Below are 26,185 nucleotides of genomic sequence, written 5' to 3' on the forward strand. Positions count from 1 at the left end.
AATGAATCCAGGGGGAAATGCGGGATGTCCACTTTTGGGCGTAATTTCGATTTTCATGCCATCTTGTTGAGCACGCTGTGAGTTTCATTCAATATATCGAAAAGGGGGAAAGGTTTACGGTTAGCCTGCTATAGCAGTTTAAAAATCCTTTTAAAATGGAAGGGGGTATCGTCATCACTTACAGTGGAAGAAAGGGGAATTCATTTTACTCTTATTTTTCTTTCTCTTTTGTCGATAACGTTCAACTGTATTTGTGTTCCAGTGTTGACTGATCATACAGCTAAATGTAGCTTCAACAACCTATTTCTTTAAAAAAATAGTAATACAAATCATCTCCCAACATCCATAATCTTGAGCTTTTCTGTTACACTTGCAGTAGTCAAAATAAGGATTATACTTTATTCAGATGACTTCATTGCATTGCACATGAAAGGCAAGGGTTCATTTTCTTTCAAGTAACATTCCCAGTTCGTGTCATTCCTACCTTGAACGTGATAAGAACATGAGACTGGTGAACATAAAATCAAGAGATCAAATACCAGAGGATTGGAATAATGTAATCAAAGGCAGCAGAGTGAAACGTACACTACATAAAGTAAGTGGATTTACACTTTCATAACTCGAGATTGGATATCATTCTTACAACCGCTGTACTTGGGAAAATGCTCATTCCACTCTAGGCCAATCATGAGCTTCGAGTAGAGAAAAGTCACCCATGTTTTGTGATACCAAGGGAGACAGACTTATAATGGACTTTGGTTTTCTTCTGTGATTCACCTACTATTAACAAATGGCCTACCTCAACCAGATTTATTGGAAGGAGAAATCTTTAATCCATAAATGACTCGCGTCGTAAAGCCGGACGCTTATACCATAAATTGTATTAATGTTGAAATATAGTACAATAACACTGCACGGGAAACCCGGGTTCGATTCCCGGTGGGAGCTCATGTGGATCGGATTCCACGTTAATCGGTAGGTTCACGTCTCATATAGCCTCGCTGCTGAAAGGGACGCTAAACTGAAATTCAACTCAACAACTCAATAACACTGCAATAATGCGCAAAGAACCGCATATACATTACTATGAAATAAGAAGAAAAATCGAATGAAAAGGCCAGGATTGTAAGCATCATATTATGCATCCGTGAAATTGATCTGTCATGGGCATGCGTGCAATACAAGTATATCCAATGAATTATTATTAAATGAGTTAAAGTATATAACTATTGTTCCAGAACCCGATTTTTAAAATTCTAATGTCAAACTTGCTTAAGCAACTGCACCTTTCCGTAAGCAATGTCAAATAGTCGTTTATAAGGCTTTGACTCTCAGGTCAACAAAGTCAATGAAACTTTGTACCCCACTTGTTCTCCTTGTTTCACTCTCCCATACTTGATATTGATTAGAGGATAAAAGTACATTTACAAGATTTTCGTTGTACATTAAAGAACTGGATTAAATCGGTTGGGAACAGTTTGAATAGGATGCTATGAAAAATATCATAATTATTGGTGGGATTTACAAGATCGTTTCCTCTTTCTTAAAGGGAAGTTGCCTATCTAGGAAGAAAAATGGTAGGATCTGTATGCTTTGAATGTCTTATGCAGCCTATACGCTTAAGCCTTCTATACGAAACTCCAAAAGAAGTAATTAGCGGAGTAAAGGAGAACAAAGATGTCATATTTTTAATAATATTACTTATAAATTGAAAAACAGTTGCCTCTTTTTTCCGTTAATTTGCCTGCAATAGACCCGTTTTTTCCCAGTATATACCAACCTCATGTCAGCTTTTTTGTATTCTTTTACTTACAATAATATACATTGAACATAAGATTTTGTAAGCTAGTTTCCAATATAATAAAGAACTTGTAAACCAAATCTGAAGCATTTCCCACGACTAGTTTCCGAAATAAAATGTTTTGAACTTTAAAAATCGTTTCCTGAAAAAATTGTAAAAATGGGCATCCCCTTTTCCCCTGAACTCTTTATCTATGACAATTTAAGAAGGGACTACTCGGTAGCCTTATACAAGCTCATGCAAACGATAAGCATACCTGCGACATGCAGGCATTCGACCTATGTTTGCGCAATGAGTGACAGTATTTCTTGTAGAATGGCCTTGCCGTCTGATTGTCTTCGTATGGTGGTGCTCTAAAGCTATTTGTAGGTAGCGCGTATACGTAATAGTAGCGTTGGTTAATTTAGTTTATTCAGTAATATGAGTAATGTTTTTCGAATCCAGGTTTTCTGCATCGAAGACTGTAACGACAGTGATTTAGCTACAAGGGAACTAAAGAAGGAAACTAAAATTATCCAAAATTTTTGTGTTGGAAAAAATGCGACCGTAGCTATGCAAAACGTAAAACCAAAGAGCTCATTGGGAATGAAACGAAATCTTTCACTTTTAGGTGCCAGAGTTATGCCGGCTAGGCTAAAGGATTGATGGATTGATTGATTTTGAGTTTTACGTCCCGTTCAGCAGCGAGGCTATATGAGACGTGGACCTACTGATTAACGTGGAATCCGAATCACATGAGCTCCAGCCGGGAATCGAACCCGTGTCTCGCGCGCCTAGGCTAAAGGAGACAGTAATGGTTATGAAATGGTGGAATAAAGAAAAAGGGGAACTGAAGAACCCCCAGAAAACCAACGCATACGGTGTTTGTCCACCACAATGTTTATTTGGCGTAATCAAACTATGGATCCCACTCACCAGAGCCCATAGGGAATAATAGAGAAGAAAAGAACTAACTGGAGACAAAAATAGGTTAGGCCATCACTGCTGAACAAATTGTATTGTGGGAGAGGCGGTAGAGAGGAAAAGCGACAAATACTACAATTTATGGTGGTATTAAAGCTGTCAATTCGCATATCAGGACGATAAAATTGCTGAGAATCGTTTCAAGTAATATATTTGTGATGGCAATAGCTATAATGAATTATATAATACTGTCGTAGAGACAACAACTATTTTTCGTTTCACCATGTGAACAAGGTAGACTTCGTAACTATGAATATTCAATATTAAAACTGGTTGCAGGAGATATGTAGCTTTCGATTACAATAGAGGAATAAAATTAGAGATAACATGTTCTTCGGACGCTAAATATACAACAAAAAGTTCTATGTATTATCGTATTTGCTCTATGGAGATCAACAATGAAACGGGAAGTAGTATTCGGTTTTCCTAGTTTCGCTTTTAGTGCCGAGATACGAGTGAAAAAATATATTCTTGGGACGATGAATCTTATATAAAAAAAGATTTTCCCTATCTATTTCCATGTTTGCTGTATGGAAATTAACGTTAAAACTAGAAATTGTCTACTTTGACCACTTCCGATTTAAATTGATCAAAGACGGGATGGAGCCTTGGGACCTTGAATCGATCACAGAAAACCGATTCTCATAAATATCTTTCAGTTTTATCTCAATGCGGATCAATACTGACACTAGAAGCAGTAGTAATTTCTTTACTATTTCCGGTTTAATAGAGAGAGAGAGAGTGAAGATTGTATATTTTCTAGAGATGCTCAATTAATTCTAGAAAACCGCCTGTCGCTATCTGTTACTGCGTTCTTTCTATGGTAATCAGTGTTGAAATCGTAAAAGGTTTATTTCTACTACTTCCGGTTTTGGAAAAGCGTTAACGGAGGAAATGGGAATTATTCTTGGAATCAGGGACGTACGCAAGGGGGGACCTGGGGGTTCGGACCCCCCACCGAAATTTCGACTTTTTTTTAAATTTAGCCTAATTTTAGGGGCAATTTTAGGAATTTTAATATAAAATACCTTCATATTTAGTTTGGACCCCCCCCCGAAATAAATTCCTGGGTACGCTACTGCTTGGAATGGCGAATCAATTTCAGAAAACCGCTTCTTTATATACCTTACGATTTTTTTCCTGTACGGAGATCGATATTGAATCGTTAATTGTAGCTCTTTCCGAATGTCAAGTTAAATAGCTTTGAGAAGGTTTTCTCCTTCTTCAATAGCAGTGAAGCGACGTTGTCATCATTTTGGGGCAGATGACAGTACACAGACACACGGAATTTCGTACTACTATGACCTTTGTCAATATCTGTCGCAGTACCTAGAAATATCGCGTATCATTGGGTACCGCTCATGTAGGTTCTGATCTGGAAAAAGGTATAGTAATAAATTTCTTCTTTTAGCAAACAAACACGGGTGATGTTATCTTTCCTTGACACGCTCAATCCATTCCATAAAACAAATTGTCGTTATATATTGCCGCTTTTATTCTATGGCAATTAATCGTGAAACCGGATACGGTTGATTTCTACCACTTCCAGTTTGAATAGAGACTTATCAGAGCGGATTGAATCTATTCTTCAGCCGCACAATAGACTCCAGAAATCGCATTTTCTATATTTTACTTTCGCTCTCTCTCTCTCTCTCTCTCTATGTAGATCAATATTGAAACCGGAAACAATAGTAAAATATTACAATTTCGGATTATAGTAAAGAAATACAGATTCTTTTTTTTTTTTTTTTTTTTTTTTTGAGACACTGAATCGATTTGTGGAAACTATTTGTCAATATCTAGTATAGCATTTGTTATGCTTAATTTCTACTATTTCAGTTTGAACAGCATATTAGCGGAGTACAAAGGATTCTATCTTGGGACCCTGAAATGATTAAAAAAACTGATTTTCGATATATCTTACTGTTTTTTCCACGGATATCAATATTGAAACCGGAAGTAATAGTAAATTTATAATGCTTTTGGTTTTAATACCATATGGATGAAGATTCTAAAATCTTTCAAAAATTGAATTGATTCCCGAAAACAACATGTTCTGCAGCTCTTTTCAAGTGAGAAGTTACATGGGTGGTAGCCAATGATACGAGATGTTTCCAGGTAGCTCATCTGGCATTGACAATAATCATAGTAGTGCGAAAAGTCCTTATGTCTATATACCTGCCCCAAAATGATAACGACGCTTCACTGCGATTGGATGTAGCATAAAGTCCGCTCAAGGCCATGTATCTTGTCATTTGAAAAGATTTTTTTAATATTACTGTTATTACTGTGTTACTTTTAAGGCGATCAATGTTGAGACTGCATAAGGTTGACTTTTACCAGTTAGGATTTCAATAGTGGATTAACGGAGGATAAGATGGTGCCTATTCTTGAGACGCTGACTCGATTTTTTAAAACAACTTCTCGATATAATTCACCAGTTTTGCTCTAATCCCCGTCACAAATGGAAGGACGGGTATAGCCATTTTGTAAGACTTCCGATATTTATGTATAGCATAGTTTGGAAGTCTAAAAATTGAAACTCAATAGCTTTTAATTCAAATATCCATCCCATTGCCTCATTGCCTCACCATTTCAACAAACTTTAGTTAAGTCTACAAGCACCATAATGCTTTTATTGTACCCATCAATTACAACATTCAAGAGACGTCCATGCTTATATGGAGTTATTCTGTGTTTATCCGGCAACGTATTGTCTGTTACGCGCTCACACGTTTCCTCATTTTAGTGTTTACAGGAATGTTTCCCTTTATCATAAACTGTTAGGCTATTATAAAAAATTGGATAATTCAATGATTTTCAAACACAAGAATACCTAAGAAAAATCTATTTAAAAGTTTTGTTGATCATTTTGGTTTGGATAAAGTTTCAGTTGCCTTTTTATCATAACTTAATCAACTGAGGTATCAACAAATTTAGCTTCGTATTAGTATTCTATATCTCTCTATATATCTCTATATCTCTCTCTATATTCTATATCTCTCTATCAGTATACGAGTATTCCTTAAATATGTATCGTTCTACTCTGTTCTATATTCTTAATAGGAGACTAAGGCTATTCTGGTCATTAATAAGATGTAAACGAAAATAATAATAAATGGTATCTATTAAGAATGCCAAATTTTTAAGTGACTTTATTAAAATTTAAGCTTCGTAAAAAATCGCGGATTTAGAACACAAAAATCCTCACCACCAGAAACGACATTCTGGGAGGGCATAGAAGGTAATTGTCACTCCTAGTTTTTACAGATACAGACCTTTTAATAAATCGTATACTAATATACTATATAAAACGTGAAATTCCTATGTCGATGAACGATCTTGCTCCACCCCTCCCCGCTAAAATCTAACATGATATGAAATTACGCCCCCGCTCACCACTGAAACATGGTATTCATAAAGTATATTACAACATGAAGCTTTTGACATAGGTTACAGTAACCGTAACACTTGGATTAAAAGCAATTGTAGCATGATTACAAGACATTCTTTAATGTTTTATTTCAGTAAGGTTAAATTTTGCCTCCATATCATTTTGTAAGGGATACTATTTTAACAGTTGTATTTACCTTTATGTGTAGGTATGTATTTAATGCATGCTTTCATTTTTACTTTAAGTTCGTGTACACACCAACTTTTTAATCCTTTTAGAAAGTATAAGGAAAATAATATACTCGTGCCCCAAACTTAAAGTGACCTAAGACATTCATATGCCAGGTTTCATGAATGTCGGTTAGGGTCAGCAATAGAATACATGAGGTAAACACTATAGTCATTTTATTCATGGAGTGTCTGTACTAAAACAGTGTATCAAATACTGCCAATATTTAAGGAAACCGTATCTTATGTCGAACCTCATGTCCAGAATGCAAAAAAGACTAGGACAGTATAGCATTCATATGCAGGACTCAATATGGAATATGCTCTCCTCGAAGAGAAACGCACTACTGACATCGACGTAGCATACTGGAAACGATTGGCAAGCAGTTATTGTTGCAGAGCCTGTCACTCTTCGTTTGAGAGTTTGTCGAAAGTCTGGAAGAGTACTTGGTGGAGGTATACGTTCGGCAACATGTCTCCCTAGAGCATCCCAAGTATGCTCTCTGGGTTGAGCTCCAGGGAATACGCTCGCCATCAGATTTAATGAATATCCTCTTCCTCAAAGAGGGCGGCCACGACAGCTGTACGATGCGGACAAGCATTGACATTCATAAGACGAAACTTTGGACGGATAGCTCCACGAAACAAACATAACGGAGAATGACATCAATGCAGCATCTGGACTCTGTAATAATCCCTCCTTCTACGAACTGCAGTTCACTGAGTCCGTTAAATAACAAAATTGTATCTTTCTTGCCCTTGCCTAGCTGAAAACGAACTCGGAGACTGATTGTCGGCTGAGAGAAAAAGTTTGGAATTTCACTATTAGCTGAGTCAAGACTATTTTCACCATCTTTTTACAAGTAGCATTATTAACAACGTTTCAGCTGTTGTGTGTGATCTATTGGTCTTAGCGGTAAGTTCGGATATCTTATAATTAGCTTTCTGTACTTTTTGCGAAACACGCGCCGTAGGAGCAGTGATGACACCAGCTTTACTTTCTTGGGGTAGGGTGTGTGTGTGAATAGGCGGATACATTTTTTGGAAACCCAGTAATATTTTGTGTACCGAAAAACTGCTGTATGATAATGTATGCCTAGGGGAGGGGGTTGTCACGAGGACGGAAGGCGGACGATGTGATCGGAAGGCGCGCGTTCCCCTGGTCCCTTCTAGTGTCGTCACTGCGTAGCAGTCATACACGTCTTCGTTTTTTGTTCCAACAACCGATGAAATTAATATATAGAGAATAAAATACGACAGAGAACAAAATACTGTACAAGCGTATGAAGCATAGTAACTATAATAATAATAGACTCTAATAACAATAATAATAACTCAAAAAATAATTTCTTACGATGTGTAAAACTTTGCATCACATTTTTCACCTTGCCATGACACTCTGGCGCCGCAGTACGCCGGTTGCAGATCACTCGTCTAGTATACTGGGTGCATCAAAGACCGGAACTTTGTTACGATAAAGTTACAACAGCAGAAAAGAAAAGTTGTTGGAAATAGAAGGTTTTCAATCTAATATCTCGGATTTATTCCAATCGCACCAGCCGTTTCCGCTCCACACTGTAAGGTGTCCAGTGTTAAACGCTGACAGTGCTTTTCTGTTTAATGTGAAGGATATACGAGTATATCGTATATATCGTATATAATACTCATTGCCAAAGCTGCTTTAAGATAGATTCCCGGCGACGTCACCACCAAACAGGTCATTACTTTGGATATACATTAGTAAGGCGATGATTGTAACTCACACTATAATGTATGTTCGATAACTCTTTCTATTTTCAGTATAAAGTCGAAATCCCTAAATATATATTTTGGTTATGTCACTGATTTAGATACAATGAAAACAACCAGTAGGATTTTATTGATTATAAATCTCACGACCGCGGCTGAAAATTACAACATGATTGCTTAATTTGATGCTTGATTATAAAAATAATGCTTAATGCTTATGAACTAAACCTTAAGAGAACAACAGAAACGGTAATGAAAATGATAAAATTATCGTCTTGATTAACTAATAAGGACAAAATTCTGATTTGATAAACAAGGAGTAGGGAGAAGTTATAGCCTTGATTTTTATAAAAGGTACGGGCCACCGCACTACACTTTGTTGCTCCAATTTCCTAAACTGTTAGGCCACACTTCCTATTGAAACTTGTATTTGGGAAATAGGAATAAAATAATTTGTCTTGGAAAACTCAATTGAATAAACTTCACCCTTCCTCCCAAAAAATGTACCATCCCTTCAGATATTTTTATTAGATATGTCATACTGTATATTAGAGCAATTAACAAAATAATTGTTTTTACAATATTAACAAAAGCATCTGAGCCAATTTTGAGAAAATCGTTAGAAATCTCACTCCAAGAGTAAACTACATATTGTGGATCATTTTCGATCATGCGAGTTTAGCAATATTTTTTAGCTACTTAATGAAACATATATTTACGAAACTTGAACAAAATAGCCTGAGTCGTTTGAGAAAATTGTAGGTAAAAACCATGAGTAATCTACCCCCTTTTTTTATTTTTTTTTTAAGGAACAATGAGTTAATCCATATTATTAGATTACTAATGAAATGCTTATTTATGAAATCACTTGAGTTGTTTTTTAAAACCAAAAGTAGCCGAAAAATACAAGAATAAACTACCCCTTGCAGATTTTTACCATGGAAATGTCTTATACCACAATATAGGGTTCTTAATTAAATATTGATTTATGAAACATAAAAAAATTGTTGGAGCCATTTTTGAGAAAATCCTGTTTTTCGATTTTTACTCTTCAGTAAACTACTCTAATTTGAAGAAAACTTAGCAAACGGACGGACGGATATATATCGAAAAATCACATTTTCGATATGTAGGGTTCATGAAAGATGTAAATCCGTTGAGTTCTCGATTTTTTTTTTTTTTTTTTTTTTTTTTTTTTTTTGCACGATCGCTATGCTTTCTCTCCTTCGTCGTTCGAAAGTAAAAAGTGAAAAATGACCATCTGAGATGGTTTTACAGGCGAATCGAAAACTGACGAAAGAAAAGTAATGAAATGGACATAGCGGGAAATGGAAAAGAAAAGGAATTGCAAAGAACTGGGAGATACCAAGGTATAACCAATGATTATAATGAAGATGACGTCATAGAGCAGAACCTAGAAGTGTAGTAGGTAAATTGCGGAGAAACCGGGAGGATGCTCATTAAAAGGAAAACTTCATATTAAAAATGGAAAGTTGACATAAGTTTTCATGTAGAAGAGATTTTCTTTTTCTAAGAAAAGAAGAAGTTAATTTAGGTGTTTGTTTAACGATAAATGTCCTAACATTACAACCCACGAAGATTTACGGCAAGACAGAGGACTTTTATAATGACATTTCATTAGCACTACGGTTCCAATCGCAAATTAGTTTTGGTTTTCTAATCTGTGAAAATTGCCAATGGCTTACGACGCTCATTGATCGACTGGTTGGAATTAAATCTCCCTTTTTAGCACCTAGGCTATATGACAAGGGACACACTAATGTAATATGCAAAACACATTGCTCGGGTTTGTATTTGAAGCAACTACCACCACTAAAACTTGAACTAATGATACCAACTCGTGGGATAAATCCATATTGTAGGATTTTTTTTTTTAACATTTGCTATTAGAAAAGGGATAAAGGAAGTTATGAGGGATTTTTATGTGGGACTTTTACACCTTATCGACGACAACAATTATTTTAAGGACCGAAATAGCCTAGTAAATCTTCAATCTGTAATCAGGTAAATGTAATTTTATGCTACAAGAAGACACATGCTAGAGGGAAATGTCTTTTTTTTTTTTTTTTTTTTAATGCTGTCGGCAGCCAACAAACGTAAATTGTGCTCTGGCGTTGAAAATATATACTGCGAAATGAAGATTTTTTGTATTTTGTCTATTTCCTTTTCTTGTTATTTTCATATTAATCTTTGTTGTTACATCCAGTAGAAGATAATGGCACAAAGGAGTGGCAGAAATAATAAGTTTCGAAAACAAAATATATTTGTTTCTACCAACATACTAAATTGCTTCTTTCAAGAAAAATCATTCTTTAGAAGCTACTTTATAAACGTAGAAAATCGATATTTGCGGATAATTAATTATATATCGCAGAAAATAACATTCAGTACTTCTGTTTTTCTTACTTTGCAAGTTTCGTAAATTTATAATTAGCATAATGTGGGAAACTCAAGAGCAAAATGGGAATTTCTACACCACGAGATGGGATTTTATAACGTTTGAAGTTGGCATAACTGATTTGAACCCATAATCATAATCTCTCACGAAGGACATACAATGGCGGTAATTATCTGGATTTATTGATAGTGTGCGGGATCACGCATGCCAAAAGTGCATTCGCGGTCTCATTGTTAAGTCCCGTACTCCAAAGTCATATATACAAGGAATTTTCAAATGAAAAAGTACGAAACATCGTAGAAAACAAACGTCGTGTGTTGAAGTAGGAATAACTATATCGCTTTGAAATAAAGTACTGCGACATCTAAGGAGAGAATGTAGTGTCCGGCCTGGTTGTGCCCATGCGTAGCTGCCTTTCACATGATGCAGGAGAGAATCAGGCAATTATGTGTTCCGTCCAAGTCGAATTGACTCGGCAGTGTGTGTCAGGAAATAATAGCGTTCACAATGAAACATTTGACGATTGAGGAGCAGCGAGGTATTATCCGATTTCTGACTGGAAAAGGGATTTAATCGGTCGATATTCATCGCCGGATGGTGACTGTATACGGGAGAGACTGTGTGTCCGACAAGTCAGTGAGAAAGTGGAGTGATTCTGCTCCACGATTACGCTTATCTACACGTCCAGCAGGTCACACGAAGTGTACTGAATAATTTGAAGTGGGAGCAGCTTGAACATCCGCCCTACAGTTTGGACATATCTCACTGCGACTTCCATCTGTTTGGTCCGCTAAAAAGACATCTCAAAGGCAAGCGCTTGGACTCGGACGAGAACTGAAAGAAATAGTGTAAAACTGGCTGCTATCACACCCACTGGATTTCTGGGAACAGGGAATCCTTCGGCTCATAATACAGTGGGATAGTTGTGCTCAGCGTCTGGTAATTACTTTCTAACAAAGACATCGATTATACCAACAGTGTCATCTTTCACCTTTCCATTTGAACACCCCTCCTATACCGGACTTAAATATAATAAAATCAATACATTCTTTGTATCGGGTCTAGTTAGAGAGAACGATGAGAAGAAAACTTGGCTGCCATAATGGTTCTCTGTTTTTGATAAGAACTACTTCTTAACTGTTATATAATGATCCAACTTTTTTTAAATCGCCAATTTTTTAATTCGATAAATTTGTGTTCTTCTATCGCAAGCATGCATACTATTAAGTAAACCAACTGTGCTAATAATATTATCAGGCAAGCAGGTGATAGCAACGATCCTCCAGACTCCTGGAGGAGGGGTGAACCTCGAAACTGTTTTGCACAGGGCTTGGGTGTTATTCCAATGATGGGAAAACTTATTTAGGAAGGGGCCGAAAGAAAAAAGAAAAACACATTGGCGGGCTAATATTCAAAGAAAAAGAACAACTAGGTGGCCTATACATTTTCTTAAAAAAAAAAAAAAAAAAAAAAAGACTTCTTGTAATACTAAGCCTATGATTGAAAGACTATAAAGTGGAAGTGGTAAATGAAATTTGTACAGCATATCTACAAGTTTCTCACAATATTAATTAAAGTGGGATTCACGGATTTTCAGAAGTGAAGTTAAATTCTGTAGATCAGGACTCATGTTGCGGACCTTGTGGTGGACAAACACAGTGCTCGTGGGTTTTCTCGGGGTTCTCCCGTTTCCTCCTACTTTCTTCGTTCCACCATTTCACTTATCTCTTATCATCACCGTCTCCTTTAGCTTAGCGGCATAACCGTGGGACGTAAAACTTAACGATTTCATTTTATTTTCCATACTGCGGACCTGATAGAATATTTCAGCCGATGGCATCTGGCCCGTGAGCCGTAGTTTGCCCATCACTGTTCTAGTCTACAGATGGATAAGACAAAACCAGTTCCGTCACCATTGTGCCAAGTTGTTGCATAATTAATATCAGCGCCAGACCTTAGTGATGCACTGGAAACTTTTGTTTACTTTTGCAAGGTGTTGCATGTCTGCACTCCTATTGTTTGCGGCCTTGGATCATAGAATGTTTTCTTTCTTTAACTGCAGTGGCCATAACGACTCGCGAAGCCTGGGCTCTACACCAATTACAGAAATGTTTTGCTTTACCTCTGATACATCGAAAGATTTCGGTATACGATTCGTGGAGCCGTCTTTCGAACGCAAGCTTGAGAAAACGTCAAATACCAAAAGTTCACCAACAATATTGCCAAACACTGAAGACGTGTTGATTATTTGGTTTCGCAAAAAACACGTCCTAAATAAATCTAAAGACACTGTATCCTCGTGAGATATTATCCATACAACGCGGGAGACGACAGAGGCAAAATTTCATGCATAGGAGTTGTCAACCGACACCTCTCACGTTCTATAGGGTCGAAAATCGGTATATTTAGGTGAATTAGGCAATGTAGGCAGTGTTCAGTGATATTACGAGGAGTGTTCGATAATTCGATATAGAAGATTTTCCATTTTGCCACATAGTCCCATATCACGATAATGCACTTCTCCCAACAATGTTCTAGAGCATGAATACGAGTTTTTTAAAAAAAAAATCCTTGACGGCTGGAAGCCATTTTTCGGCAGCCTGCATAACATCGTTGGCAAACTTTGTTCCTCGCGGGTGCTACTTAATCTTGGGAAACAGGTGAGAGTCACTTGGGGCAAGATCTGGAAAGTGGGGAGGGTGCTCAAGTATTTTATACCAGGCATCGGCAATAGCGGTGGAGGTAAGGTGACTTTTGTGAGTAGAAGAATTGTACTGCAGCAGCAACACTTTCATGTGTAGCTGCGTTTTCCCTTGATTGCCTGCCTTACTTTCGGGATCAGTTGTGAATAGTAGTCACTTGTAATTGTCGTTGGACCCTGAAGATAATCAATGAACAGTATGCCCTTACTATACCCCATCCCAGAAAAAAATGTTACCATAATCTTGCCATCTGATTGCATTATCTTGAATTTCTTGAGGAGTGGACATCATGATGCCGCCACTGTATGCTATGTTGATTGGACTCTGGACCGCAATGATGTACCCAGGTTCCACACAGCCATAAGAATACATAACCAAATCAATTCAACTCTCTCTACTGTTCGGATTTTTGCGCACTCGTGCTATGTGAAAGGAATTTTAAAGTTTACAAGAGAAGAAGAATCTTGGTTTTAATAGAACGTCACTTCAGTTTCCGTATTTCAAGATAACACATTAAGAGCCTGGTTTAAGATAGATTAACAGGGAAAAGAATTGAAATATTTTCATTTTTCTAATGCTTTTCCGTCGTACGTAAGGTGTTAGTCAGGGCTGGATTAACTTATCTGGAGGACTGTGGCTAGAAAAAAAATATGTGGCCCCTGCTGACTTCCCCTAATAAATTTCTGTCAAAGTGCAGTAGGAATGTTAAGAGAATGTGTTTAATATTTTTGGTCACTTTATTTTATGATGATGATTATATCGTCATGATTCTTTTTAGAAAGCCAGTTGAGATTTTGATCAGATTGGAGGACCTTATTCACCTGGAGGCCCGGGGCTATAGCCTCCCTAACTCCCTCCCTTAATACGACCCTGGTGTTAGTGCATGTCTTTTCGTATGCATTGCTTAAGCTGCTATCCCGATACTAATACGTTCTCTGGTTTAAAATTAGAGAGGTTGAAAAATTTCGTATCAGATTCTCTGAAACCTATCGTCTATTTAATTTCATCCCGAGAGTTATCGAAAGTCATGTTAATTATTTATTATCTGCACTCATACTGATGCGGTAGTGGGAAGTCTGTATTTGATGTTTTGATTGGAGTATAGGATATAAATACACTTACCAACTGGTCAATATTTGTTCTCATTTCATTATTTCTTCTACGATTTTGTAAGATTATCGAACAGTGGACATTCTTTCAGAAAATAGCTGACTTTTATTAAAAAGCTGGACCTTTTTACAAGTAAAATTGAAAACATTTTACCTTATAATTGTGTGGATGATGTTGAATCTGCATTGGTTCTTGAATTAGAATTGTAGTTGCCTCGGCCACCATTTTGTGACCAATGTAATGCATTATGTTGTTGCAACAAGTATTTGTAAAATTCTTCATAATTCATGTTCATGAAACTACGTACATTTTAGTACAATGATCGATTCCGTAACTGACTGTATTAACGAGTTTTATTTATTTTTTTTTAACACTAAGCACTGACTAGAGAAAACACTCTTTACTCGCTACATTACCGTACTGCTAAAATCGCAAAATAAAGTTGATAAAGTTAACTGGAAATTTCAATGCTATTGTTACTTCTGAAAAATGCCATATCACTACTCTTCAGCAAGGGTTAAATTTTCATTCTAGACTAACGTAAGAACTCGTATAAGATAAGGGACACGTAATGAGTTATTAGGCCTAAACTATATGCTATATGCCTATGCTTATATAACTTTCGTCATTTATAGTTTCGTCTTTCATTGATTATTTTCTGAAAGATCAAAAGGAGTTATACAGTACAAATTCAACCAAATTCATTGATCTGAATCAAACTTGGCATGGTTGTAAATCTTGACAACGTTGTACTCATATGAAATAAATATGATGTGCAAGGTTTTAGTTAGGGAGTTATATGAGATCAAATTTGAAGTTTGGACTTCGACACATTTTAGAGAATCAATTTTAATAAAGAGTTGATTAAAAACCAATGAAGGACAGTTTTCTAACGCAATTGAGAAACGTACTAATTTTTCAAGCAAAATATTGAACAAATAGAAATATGATTAAATGTCAGACTATTCAAAAATAATTGAAATTACGTCTCGACATTGAAAAATCGCAAAATGTTGGACATGCTCGGCAAACGCCGAAAGGATGGCAACCCTAATTTCACTGAAATTACCTATAAAAATATAAATGTTCTATTTCGGTATCTTACCAATACTTTTCATTTACTAATATTGATATGCTTCAAATGCCGGAAAAAGATGGGTAACTACTTGTTTACTAACACGCTGAATCACAAGAACTATATCTCCAATTTAGATTCAATTCCAGATCTCGGATACAAATTCAAAAAACGATTTAGATTGTGATTCTGATCCGACCACTTCCACCATACAAGTTGGCAATTTTGTTATATAGTAGGCATATGCACGTTCGGCGCAAGACGCGGAATTGATTCCCGGCGGGAGCTCATGTGGTTTGATTGCCACGTTAATCAGTAAGTCCACGTCTCATATAGCCTCGCTGGTGAAAGGGACGCTCAACTGAAATCAACAACATTCCGGGTGGGAACTGAAGGGGTTAGGACATAACGATAAGGCGGAAGTTTGTGTCAAATGATTCAGTGCTCAAAAGGCATGCTAAAATCCGAACCAACCAAACAACCAAGCTGCAGAGGCACATGAGATGTCCATGTACGTTCCGCACGACAAAAGATTACGTTAAACTACTTATTTTTTTTCCAGGGCACGGGAGCGATAGTGAATATTGAGAAAAGCATTATATTATCAAACATTATATAAAATGCATGTTTTAGATAAATGCTAATCTAAAAAGTTAATTTCAGAGACAGATTAAAGATTTATGGATAGAATGTTTATCTCACAAGGAGACTTACGAAAGTGAAATTCACCGATTTGAATGAAACTTTGTAGACTTGTAAAACATCGAAAAATAATCGACAAGTATTTTTTTTTTTATTTCGGCATTGGTGCGGTTTAAGAGTAGAAACAAACTTTGAACGTTAGAGGTGATCTTGAAGCATTGACAGAAAACAATCATTTAATATAGAAGAACCCAGGGAGGTTTCAGGACAGCTGATTCAGAATTTGACGTCAAAATTAGAAAATGCAAACTTGTGGATCCAATATGGTGATTACAACTACAAAAGTCTTCTGGTTTGAAATGGTCTGCAGTTAGTCAAGAACAATTATCCACTATCGCACGCAGGGGTTACTGCGAGGAGGTTGTAGAACGATTTGAAACACCTTTCTCTACTTATTTTAAAGAGATGTTTGATTAAAGTGCATCTCTATACCTCTCATATTCGGGGCGCTTGTTTATAATGAGTCTCCACGCTTGTCAATATGTCCGAGTTTCATATATCCTCAGTTGTTATAATTATGAATTTATTGGAAAAAACGTTTTACAGTAATGATATTCCGTAAAAAGATGTGTGATGCATAAACATAGTTTACACAACGCACACCTTATTACAGCAATAACTGCGCACAAATTGCAAAATGATGCACAATCTTTGAAATAAAATGTTACGGGATTGTCAAACATAGGAGGTTTTTATTACAAATAACCGCTTTCGTATCACAGATACCTAATAATATTTGCAAATGTGGGAGAAGAAAATCTATTTATGAATCAATGATTGGATCTTAATTATATTATTACGGAGATATTAATTTATGTTATAGAGAAGGACAATGTCAGAAAAATGTCCCAAGATGTTTTTCCAGTGACTATAGTAGAGTACAGCAAGATGCTAAATACAGTTGTTCCTGCAGGAATGGTTTCTATTTTGAGATACTCTTTTGAGGTTCAACTCGGGACTCAAATATAATATAAATCTGTACCCCGTAGTTGCTAAATGGTCACTGATTGGTGTTTGTATCCATTAAGACTTTTTCTCAGGATCACAATATCTACAACATATCACTATTTCAAGCAATTCCACCGACATCCAGAATACTGTTGCCTTCTGTTCTTTTTTTAAGTGGCCCTGTAGTGGCCAAATCGTCATTGTTTGGTGGGTGCGCACGTTGAAACTTTTCTCTGGATCACAATATCTACAACATATCAAGGTTTCAAAGAATCCACCGAAATCCGGAATAACGATACCTTCTGCTGTTTTCAAAAAAGTGGTCCTGTAGTGGCCAAACGGTCAGTGATTCCTGGCTGTGCTTATTGAGACATTTCCTCTAGATCACAACATTTACAACATATCAGTTTCAGTCATTTTGATCGAAATCCACAATATCAGGATATTCGGCTGCTTTTAAAAACGTGGCCCTGCAGTGGTCAAACGATCAGTGATTTGTGGTTATATCCGTTAAGACTTATTCTCAGGATCACAATATCTACAGCATATCACGGTTTTAGTCATTTTTACCGAAATCCAGAATGTCGTTATCATCGGCTGTTTTAAAAAAAGTGACCCTGTAGTGGCCAAACGGTCAGTGATTTGTGGTTGTGTCCATTGAGACTTTTTCTCAGAAACATCATATCTACAACATATCACGGTTTCAAGCAGTTCCACGAAAATCCGATTTCCGTAAGGATTATGCGGGGGTCCTTTGTCATTTCGAATTGGGCATTGGCCCTATAATCCTTTTCTCGCAAAAACGGCAAAACCGGTATTCCCTATTTTGAAGTCATCTTTGCATGGGCAGAGTTTAGTTTCTTTAAAGTGGCCCTTTTAATCAAGGGGACTCTTTTTTGAAAAGGGGCCCTTTGCCCCCTTCAACCTATTTCCCGAAAGAAACAAAAAATACGTGTCGATTTATTTTCGGTCTTGTATATATGTGCCAAGTTTGAAGAAAATTTGATGAAGAGAAACGGAAAATTATTATTTATATATAAACATTAAAGCTGTCGTTTGGGGAGGAAGGAAGTCATTTGGGTGAGTGGCGCCGTTGGGAGCCCCCCGTGGCTACACCCCTGGGAGTATAACGACTTATCAAAAAGATAGTCGTAAACCTGGTTCGTTTGCTGAGATAAAAATCCGAAGTGGTAGTATTTCTTTGGCATAAAAATATTAGCTTCGATATTCAAATACCATTAATCTCACCTTTTTAATAAAAATGACAACGTCTATAAACGGTGTTAAACTGGTTTATTATTTGATATAACTTATAATATCCTTTTCTTAAAACTGTTAAGTACACAGACTCACTGACTAGGTAACCATAAAACATGTCCATAACAACTATCCCATAATACTAACTTACATATATTAAAAACATTCTTCTTTTGTTAATATGAAATTAACATTCTACTAAGTATAGTGCACATGTATGAGTACTTTCTGCCCAAGGTACAGGTAAATATTACACAAACCAAAGTATTTTGTTATAGGAGAGAGAAAAAAATAATGCAAGCCGTTCTCACTGTCATGGCACCCAAGCAGGGGGTTCCTCACACCCTTTTTTATGATAGTCACTTTGACCCAGGTGGATGAAACAAAGTTCAGCAGTGTGTCAGAAATATAAACATCTAGAACCGGTTTTCTTTTATCTTCATTAAAATAATAACAATACAAATTTCCACTTGTAGAATGCAATAGTTCCGCGTGAGTCGATGAATGCTTTAACATTGTAATTGAATCTGGAACACTATCACAAAATCATTGGTGCATCGTTACTGGTTCTTAGTGCAACAACCCCTAACATTAGTGGTTCATTAGTGTAGGTGCTACAAGTAAAATGTCATTGGGGTCATGATGAACTTGCCCACACTTCAAGCACTAATGAAAAAAATGTGCCATTCGTTAGTGCATCATTAGTACTTCTAGAAAAAATAATAGTTTGTATGGAATTTGATATTTCTGAAATTGTCCCCCCACACCAAAAATCTTGAATAAATCCCAAAATATGGTAACGCTAACATTAGTGCTCAGTGCGTTTAAGAGAACTAACGATGCACTTACGATTGCCGTTAACCCATGTAACCTATCTATGTTAGTTAGTATGAAATTTGATATTTCTGAAGTCGGACCACCCACCGAAAATCTTGAATATGTCCCACAATAGGGTAATACTAACCTTAGTGCTTAGTGTGTTTTAGTGCACTAATAATGCACTAATGATGTGATAAGTTTGGTGAAAATCTGTCTGCATAAAGACGGGTGGCGAGCAAACTTCATATGAAGAAAGACCCCACCAAAAATCTTCAAAAACTCGTAAACTCTGTTAACACTAATGTTAGTTCTTAGTGCACTAATGTGCACTAACGATGCACTTCCGATGGACGACGTTTGGTGTAATTTGGGAGAGATGAGGGGCCAACATCAGACACGTAAGTTGATGGTTTGTTCATGGTAGATTGCGTAAGTTTAAGGTCAATTTTCTCGAAATACTGGGAGGCCACAATTTTTTAAAAAAGTTGTGCAAAAGTGTACAAAATGCATACATTATTTTTGTTTACTTAAGTCATCGGTATGAAGATTCCGCACTCCAAGTTGATGGTTGAGTTCGAAATTTTAGAGCTAATTTTCTGGAAACACAGGGGTGAACAAAATTATTTGAGTTTAGTTGATTTTGAGTTTAACGTCCTTTCAGCATCGAGGCTATATGAGGCGGGACCTACTGAAGGCGCGTACGCTACCGCTTAGCCACGGAGGAGGTCACAAAATTATTTGAATGCTGTACAAAATTCTACGGGACAGGTACAATCTTATTTGCTTAGTATATGTCTGATATTGACAATCGGCACTCCAAGTTGATGGTTTGCTTATAAGGCAGAAACCACAACTTTAAGGCCATTTTTTTCGAAATACAGGGATATACAATTTTTTTAAAAGGTGTACAAAAGTGTACAAAATTCGTAGATTATTTTTGTCTACTTAAGTCTTCGATATGAACACTCCGTACTCCAACATGAACGTTGAGTTCGAAACTTTGACGGTAATTTTCTCGAAACACAGAAGTGTACAAAATTATTTTAAAGGTGTACAAAATTGTACGAAATTCGCATATTATTTTTAGCTACCTAAATCTCGAATCTGGTGATTTCGCACTCGAACGTCAAGTTGGAGTGCGGAATTTTGATCGCAAATTTCTGGAAACACATGGGTGTACAAATGTTTTTAAACGATGTACAAAATGTGTACAAAATTATGAACATGTTTAATATGTGATTTGCCGATTCCGGACTCCAAGTTGACGGACCTTTATTAAACGTTTAATAGTGTTTATATATATAATTCGATTATATACGCATATTACGATTATATCACGCATTTCTTTACTTTTAAAGATTTTGCATAAATATTATTCTTACCATGCGAAGCCCAGCATTTCAGCCAAAGGGTATTTATGTAATTGTTTCCTTTCTATTACGCATTCTTGTTTCATTGTTTGAAAAGACATTTAAAATACACTTAAATACATTTAAAAGTTGTTTATTTCTAGGAGTGTTACAAGTCTCGGTAATAAAGTTAACCAAACGTTGGCAATTATTGTTCAAACCTGAATAAACGTAGATAAAACAACTGATATAAGAAAACACCAAATCGGAGGTGTAAGGGAAGGGGCTGGCGCCCCATTTTTTAACCCTTCTTTCTCTGTTAGTAAAATTCGTCAACCTTTGAAAATTGTTGATCAAATTAGATCAAACGATGATCAATGGATTGGCATAAAAAAAATTCAATTCTCACATGAAGTGGGGCTAGCGTGTACTTAGCCCCCCGTACTAAAAATAGCTTATATTTATATTAGTAACGATGATGAAACGTTAAAATGTTTTGATCATACCTGATAAAACGATGACCAAACGATTGACATAGGAAAAGATCGAATCGGAGGTGAAGGGGGGCTAGTGTGTAGTTAGCCCCCTACTAAAAATTGCTTAAATTTATGTTGGTAACGCTGATCAAACGCTAAAAATTGTTGATCGTGTCGGATCAAATGATTGACATAAGAAAAGATCGAATCGGAGGTAAAGTGGGGGCTGGTCCCCCATTTTATAACCCTTATATCTCTGTTGGTACAGTTGATCAAACGTTAAAAATTTTTGATCATACCTGATCAAAAGATGATCAAACGAATGGCATCGAAATATTTTGAATCGGAGGTGAAGGGGGGCTAGCGTGTAGTTAGCCCCCCTACTAAATATCGCTTATATTTATGTTAGTAACTCTGATCAAACGTTAAAAAATGTTGATCATACCTGATCAAACGATGATCAAACGTTTGACATAAGAAAAGATCGAATCGGAGGTGAAGGGGGCCTGGCCCCCCATTTTGGAATCCTTATATCTGTTACTATAGTTGATCAAACGTTGAAAATTATTGATCAAACCTGATCAAACGATGATCAAACGATTGACATCAAAAAATTTCGAATCGGAGGTAAAGGGGGGGCTAGCGTGTAGTTAACCCCCCTACTAAATATCGCTTATATTTTTGTTAGTAAAGCTGATCAAACGTTAAAAATTGTTGATCATACCTGATCAGACGATGATCAAACGATTGACATAAGAAAAAGTCGAATCGGATGTGAAAGGGGGCTGGCCCCCCGTTTTGGTACCCTTATATTTCTTTTACTAAAGTTGATCAAACGTTGAAAATTATTGATCAAACCTGATTAAACGACGATCAAACGATTGACATCAAAAAATTTCGAATCTGACGTGAAGGGGGGCTAGCGAGTAGTTAGCCCCCTTACTAAATATCGCTTATATTTATGTTAGTAAAGCTAATCAAACGTTAAAAATTGTTTATCATACCTGATCAAACGATTGACATAAAAATAATTTTAAATTTAGCTTGAGGGGGGGGGGCTAACTGCACGCAGGTTTCAAACCAGAAGACTTTTGTTAATTGTAATCAACATATTGGATCCGCCATTTTGAATTTTCTAATTTTGACGTCAGATTTTGAATCAGCTTTCCTGAAACCTCCCTGGGTTCTTCTATATTAAATGATTGTTTTCTGTCTATGCTTCAAAACCTTCCTTTATGTTCAAAGGGTTATCGAGAGACCTTAAACCCGGACCATTGCCGAATTAAAAAAAAAAAAAAAAAAAAAATACGTGTCGATTCCTTTCCGATGTTGTACAAATATGCAAAGTTTCATTCAAATCAGTGAGTTACACTTCCGTAAGTTACCTTGTTAGAGACGCATTCAGTAATATAATAATGATGGCCAAAAGAATTATCTTACACAGTGACCAAGACAATTACAAGAATATTTTCTAATTCTATAAGTTATATACAAATGTGGAAACAAAGTTGTCTCAGTCATTTTCTAATGTGCAATTTTTGTACTGAGTGCACGTTTCAATGTAATTAAGTTGTTCCTTAAAGTGTCAAATGTGAAATACATTTAAATTCATATGATCAGTACAAGAGCCCGATCAAAAGTCCTGTTCATCTATCCGAAAAGCAATTACAAATGACCTTTATTGAACGTCTAAGTACATAGCAAGAAAATGCAAAAATAGCTACGCTTTAAAATTCTCAGCATATCCTATTTATGTTTCTGTATTAACATTTTTCTTTCGAAACAGTTCAGATCTTATGCTTTTCCTTTCTATCGACGAATGTGATATAAAAAGTCTCACTGTCGTGAGAATGTTTCTACGTCATCGTGACACACATGGTAAAGGAACTGTTTGAATGGGGGGAGAGTATATTGAAAAGGTGGATATATCTTTCTGAGCGTTTATTAACAAATGCAGCGAGCAGTTGTGGTCATAGCAAACTTCGAACTGCCTTTCGCCCGTTTACGAACGAGTTTTTTCTTTCCCAATAGAACTTGTTTTAAATACCCACTTCTACTCCGATAAAGCGAAGTGGAGAGCAAAACATACAGTGTGTCTCCCGGTTTAACGTGGTTGCCAGATTTAAGGAGTAGTGTAGGCAGTTCACTTGACGAATATCTGATAATTTAAATATAAACAACTATATAGTTTCTTTCCACATATTTTTACATTCTTGTAGACTTATTTCCCCAAAACTGCGTGTACTTTTCTACCTTGTGCTATTATTTTACACTGTAGATTTCTGAAATATTGCGACACTGTAGAGGTCCTCATAACGCCTGCAATTCTGTAGAAGAGTGTTAATAGTGTGTGTGTGTGTAACATTAGATCATCCAGATATGTTATTGGTACCGGTACCAATTATATCTTGCAGGTGATGTTGGCACCAGGATCCAACAAATATAGTACGGCACCATACGCAGTTCCCAAGAAACTGGAAGAAATAGCGACATAAGTATTTTCCCACCGCAAATCTGAATAAAATTCATGCATTTTGATCTCACTCTCGTTTTTGTATCTCTTCTAGTTTTTTATGCACATTTGGTTCCAACAAGTCGGTCTCCCAACTCGGAGCTAACAAGTACGCGTATACGTGTGTGTGTGTGTGTGTGTGTGTGTGTGTGTGTGTGTGTGTGTGTGTGTGTGTGTGTGTGTGTGTGTGTGTGTGTGTGTGTGTGTGTGTGTGTGTGTGTGTGTGTAAGGAAATTTGAGACAGTGTTAGGGGAGTGCAGAATACTTCCTGGACATAATATATATTTTTGCACAAGAAGTTGCAAACGTAAAAGATAAAGAAATTGCTGCAGCATTAAATTCAGAAAATATTTGCTTATAACCGGAAACTTAATACAAACTATTCATTTACTTGTTAGAGAGAGGCCATACACTCCCTTCTGGAAACCATGGATATATCTGTATTGCAAAATGTTGTTGTGTGTACAACCGAGAGTAGCAGAGACATCTTAACGGTACGTTAGCGACTTGGCCGGGGGCCCAGCAAGCATTGGGGGCCCCGCATGGCATGTATTAATTACAGCAAAATTTAAATCATAAGGATCACAACACATTTGTTTGCTCTGGGGCCTAATATGCTATTAAAACGGCAGTGGAGAGTAGATTAGACTGGACAGTACAGTACAGTAAAGGACACTAGCGCGGGGCCCCTTTAGGCATGGGGCCCGATTGGAAGCAATCGGTCCAATCGGATTAAGGCCGGCCCTGATAACCCCGTGCAGAGGAAGAACATGTGTTCAACACCAGCTACTTGAAATTCTAATTAAGCTAAGGATTTTAGTACTTTTACGACTGAAATCTAAGTTATAGGAGAGTTCATAATAAATGACTATTTAATACTTACGTAAGGTTTCCATCTAGAAGTACCTTTCATTTCCATCGCAGGCGGTTTATCTTCCAAACATGGATATTTACAAACTAGAGCCCTTCCAACATCTGCGTACTGGGAACTTGTTGGAATTCTACAAGAAATGTTAACATTGGTATTATTAGTCTTCACGAATGGCTGTCCTTACTTAAATGATTAAGAGTACGAGTATTCACTAAATAAAGATTATAAGTTATTTACAAATAAAAATGAAATCTTTCAGTTTAACGTCCCACGATTATGCCCTTTAGGCTAAAGGAGACGATAGTTAAGGCAAGTGAACGATGATGGGAAGAATTGATGGAATCAGAATGTCGGGGGTTCCCAAGAAAATCTACGAACACGATATTATCCAGAACAAACTTCCTTGGCCAGAGATTGAACCAGGGACCCCATGCACAAGAGGTAAGAGCTCTACCACTAAATCACCGTGCACCATGATTTAAAAATCATAAAGAATTTCATGATTAGTTAAAAGCAATTTATAGACAGGGTGCACAACTGAACGACTCCAGTGCATGGGTTCCTTGGTTCAATTCTAGCTCGCGCCAAGTGAGTTTTGTGGTGGACAAACACTGTGTGCGTGCGTTTCCTCGGGACTCTCCCGTTTCCTTCCACTTCCTTTATTCCACCATATCATTCATTTCTCATCATCATCGTCTTTAGTCTAGCCGGCATAAGCGTAGGACATAAAACTGAAAGATTTCATCTCATTTCCAATGCCTCTATTGGCAGCAACAATGTTTAATACTACGTAGAATCACTACCTTACAAAAAGTTATAGTCTTAGATTATTATCATTTATATTATAAATAATTTTAAAAATCATACAAATGTGTCGTTATGTTATGGGTGTCCAGTAAAGTATGTCGCCAGTCAAAAAAGGTTTGTAACCACTGTTGTATGATAGTCATGCCACCTATCAAGGTGAAACAGATATTGAAGTATATCTCAGGAAATACGTACACTGTATATTCCAGTATTGCATCAAATAATGTTTTCACTATACTCTTCCTGTATCGTGGTAATAAGCCCTCTTCCTTTGCTGGACCACCATTGTCCAAATATGTTTGAACATCAATACGGAATTGTGGAATTGGGAAGTCAATTGGCCACTTCCTCGTTAATTGCCTAAAACAGATATGAAACAATCAATCATTCATCAATACATAATACGAGGAAAAATCGAAAAGTCTTGCGCCTACTCCACTGTAGCCAGATTACAAATCATAAAGGAAAAAACAAGATATACACAGCATTCTACGCACCTTTTATCTACTTTTCTATGTAACCATCACTTCTGTTGAGGCCCTTGTCCCACAGTACCGTAAGTTTCCCGACGGCTGCTGCGTAGATCATCATGGAATCAACGATAAGTAACGCTCTGCGCCTAGGTTTTGTTCATGAACTTCTGTCCTGCCAGGAACTTCTTGAATGGACGAAACAGAATATTTGGGCTATTCCAAAACTGAAGTTTCGCGATTGTTTTGTATGCCACGTGCGGTTTTGCGTTGCCGTGTAGGAAAGCCACATTGTCAACATCCGGAATACCCTTATGAATTTTCCTAATGGCTGTTCACAGATGGGGGAAGTGTGCGGCAGTAGAGTTCTGCTTTTATGGTTTCACCTCTTGGTAGGAAATCCAGTAGGTCTGGTCCCAACTGTCCCACAACACTGTGTGCATAAATTTACCGGTCGATGGATTGTTTGGAATTTTCTCGGTTATTGGCGAACCAGATGTTTCTACACCTTGCTCTGCTGTTTTGACTCGGGAA

At 36.8% G+C, this 26,185-nt stretch overlaps 2 protein-coding genes across 5 annotated transcripts in view; one reads left to right on the plus strand and one right to left on the minus strand.

Moving 5' to 3' along the window:
* The window catches only part of LOC145676093 (adhesion G protein-coupled receptor L4-like), a 295,890-nt gene that overhangs the window by 90,540 nt on the left and 179,165 nt on the right, over nucleotides 1–26,185 (plus strand). The window lies entirely within an intron of this gene.
* The window catches only part of LOC145676094 (sterile alpha motif domain-containing protein 3-like), a 105,107-nt gene that overhangs the window by 46,112 nt on the left and 32,810 nt on the right, over nucleotides 1–26,185 (minus strand). For both annotated transcript variants that reach the window (XM_081746976.1, XM_081746977.1), the window contains exons 4-5: nucleotides 25,377–25,541; nucleotides 24,387–24,504 (exon numbers count right to left, since the gene is read on the minus strand). In XM_081746976.1, coding sequence (XP_081603102.1) covers nucleotides 24,387–24,504; nucleotides 25,377–25,541 — 283 coding nt within the window. The remainder of the gene's footprint in view (nucleotides 1–24,386; nucleotides 24,505–25,376; nucleotides 25,542–26,185) is intronic.

The sequence above is a fragment of the Thermobia domestica genome, chromosome 18 (genome assembly GCF_964235325.1).
Source record: "Thermobia domestica chromosome 18, izTheDome1.hap1.1, whole genome shotgun sequence".
Lineage (NCBI taxonomy): Eukaryota > Metazoa > Arthropoda > Insecta > Zygentoma > Lepismatidae > Thermobia > Thermobia domestica.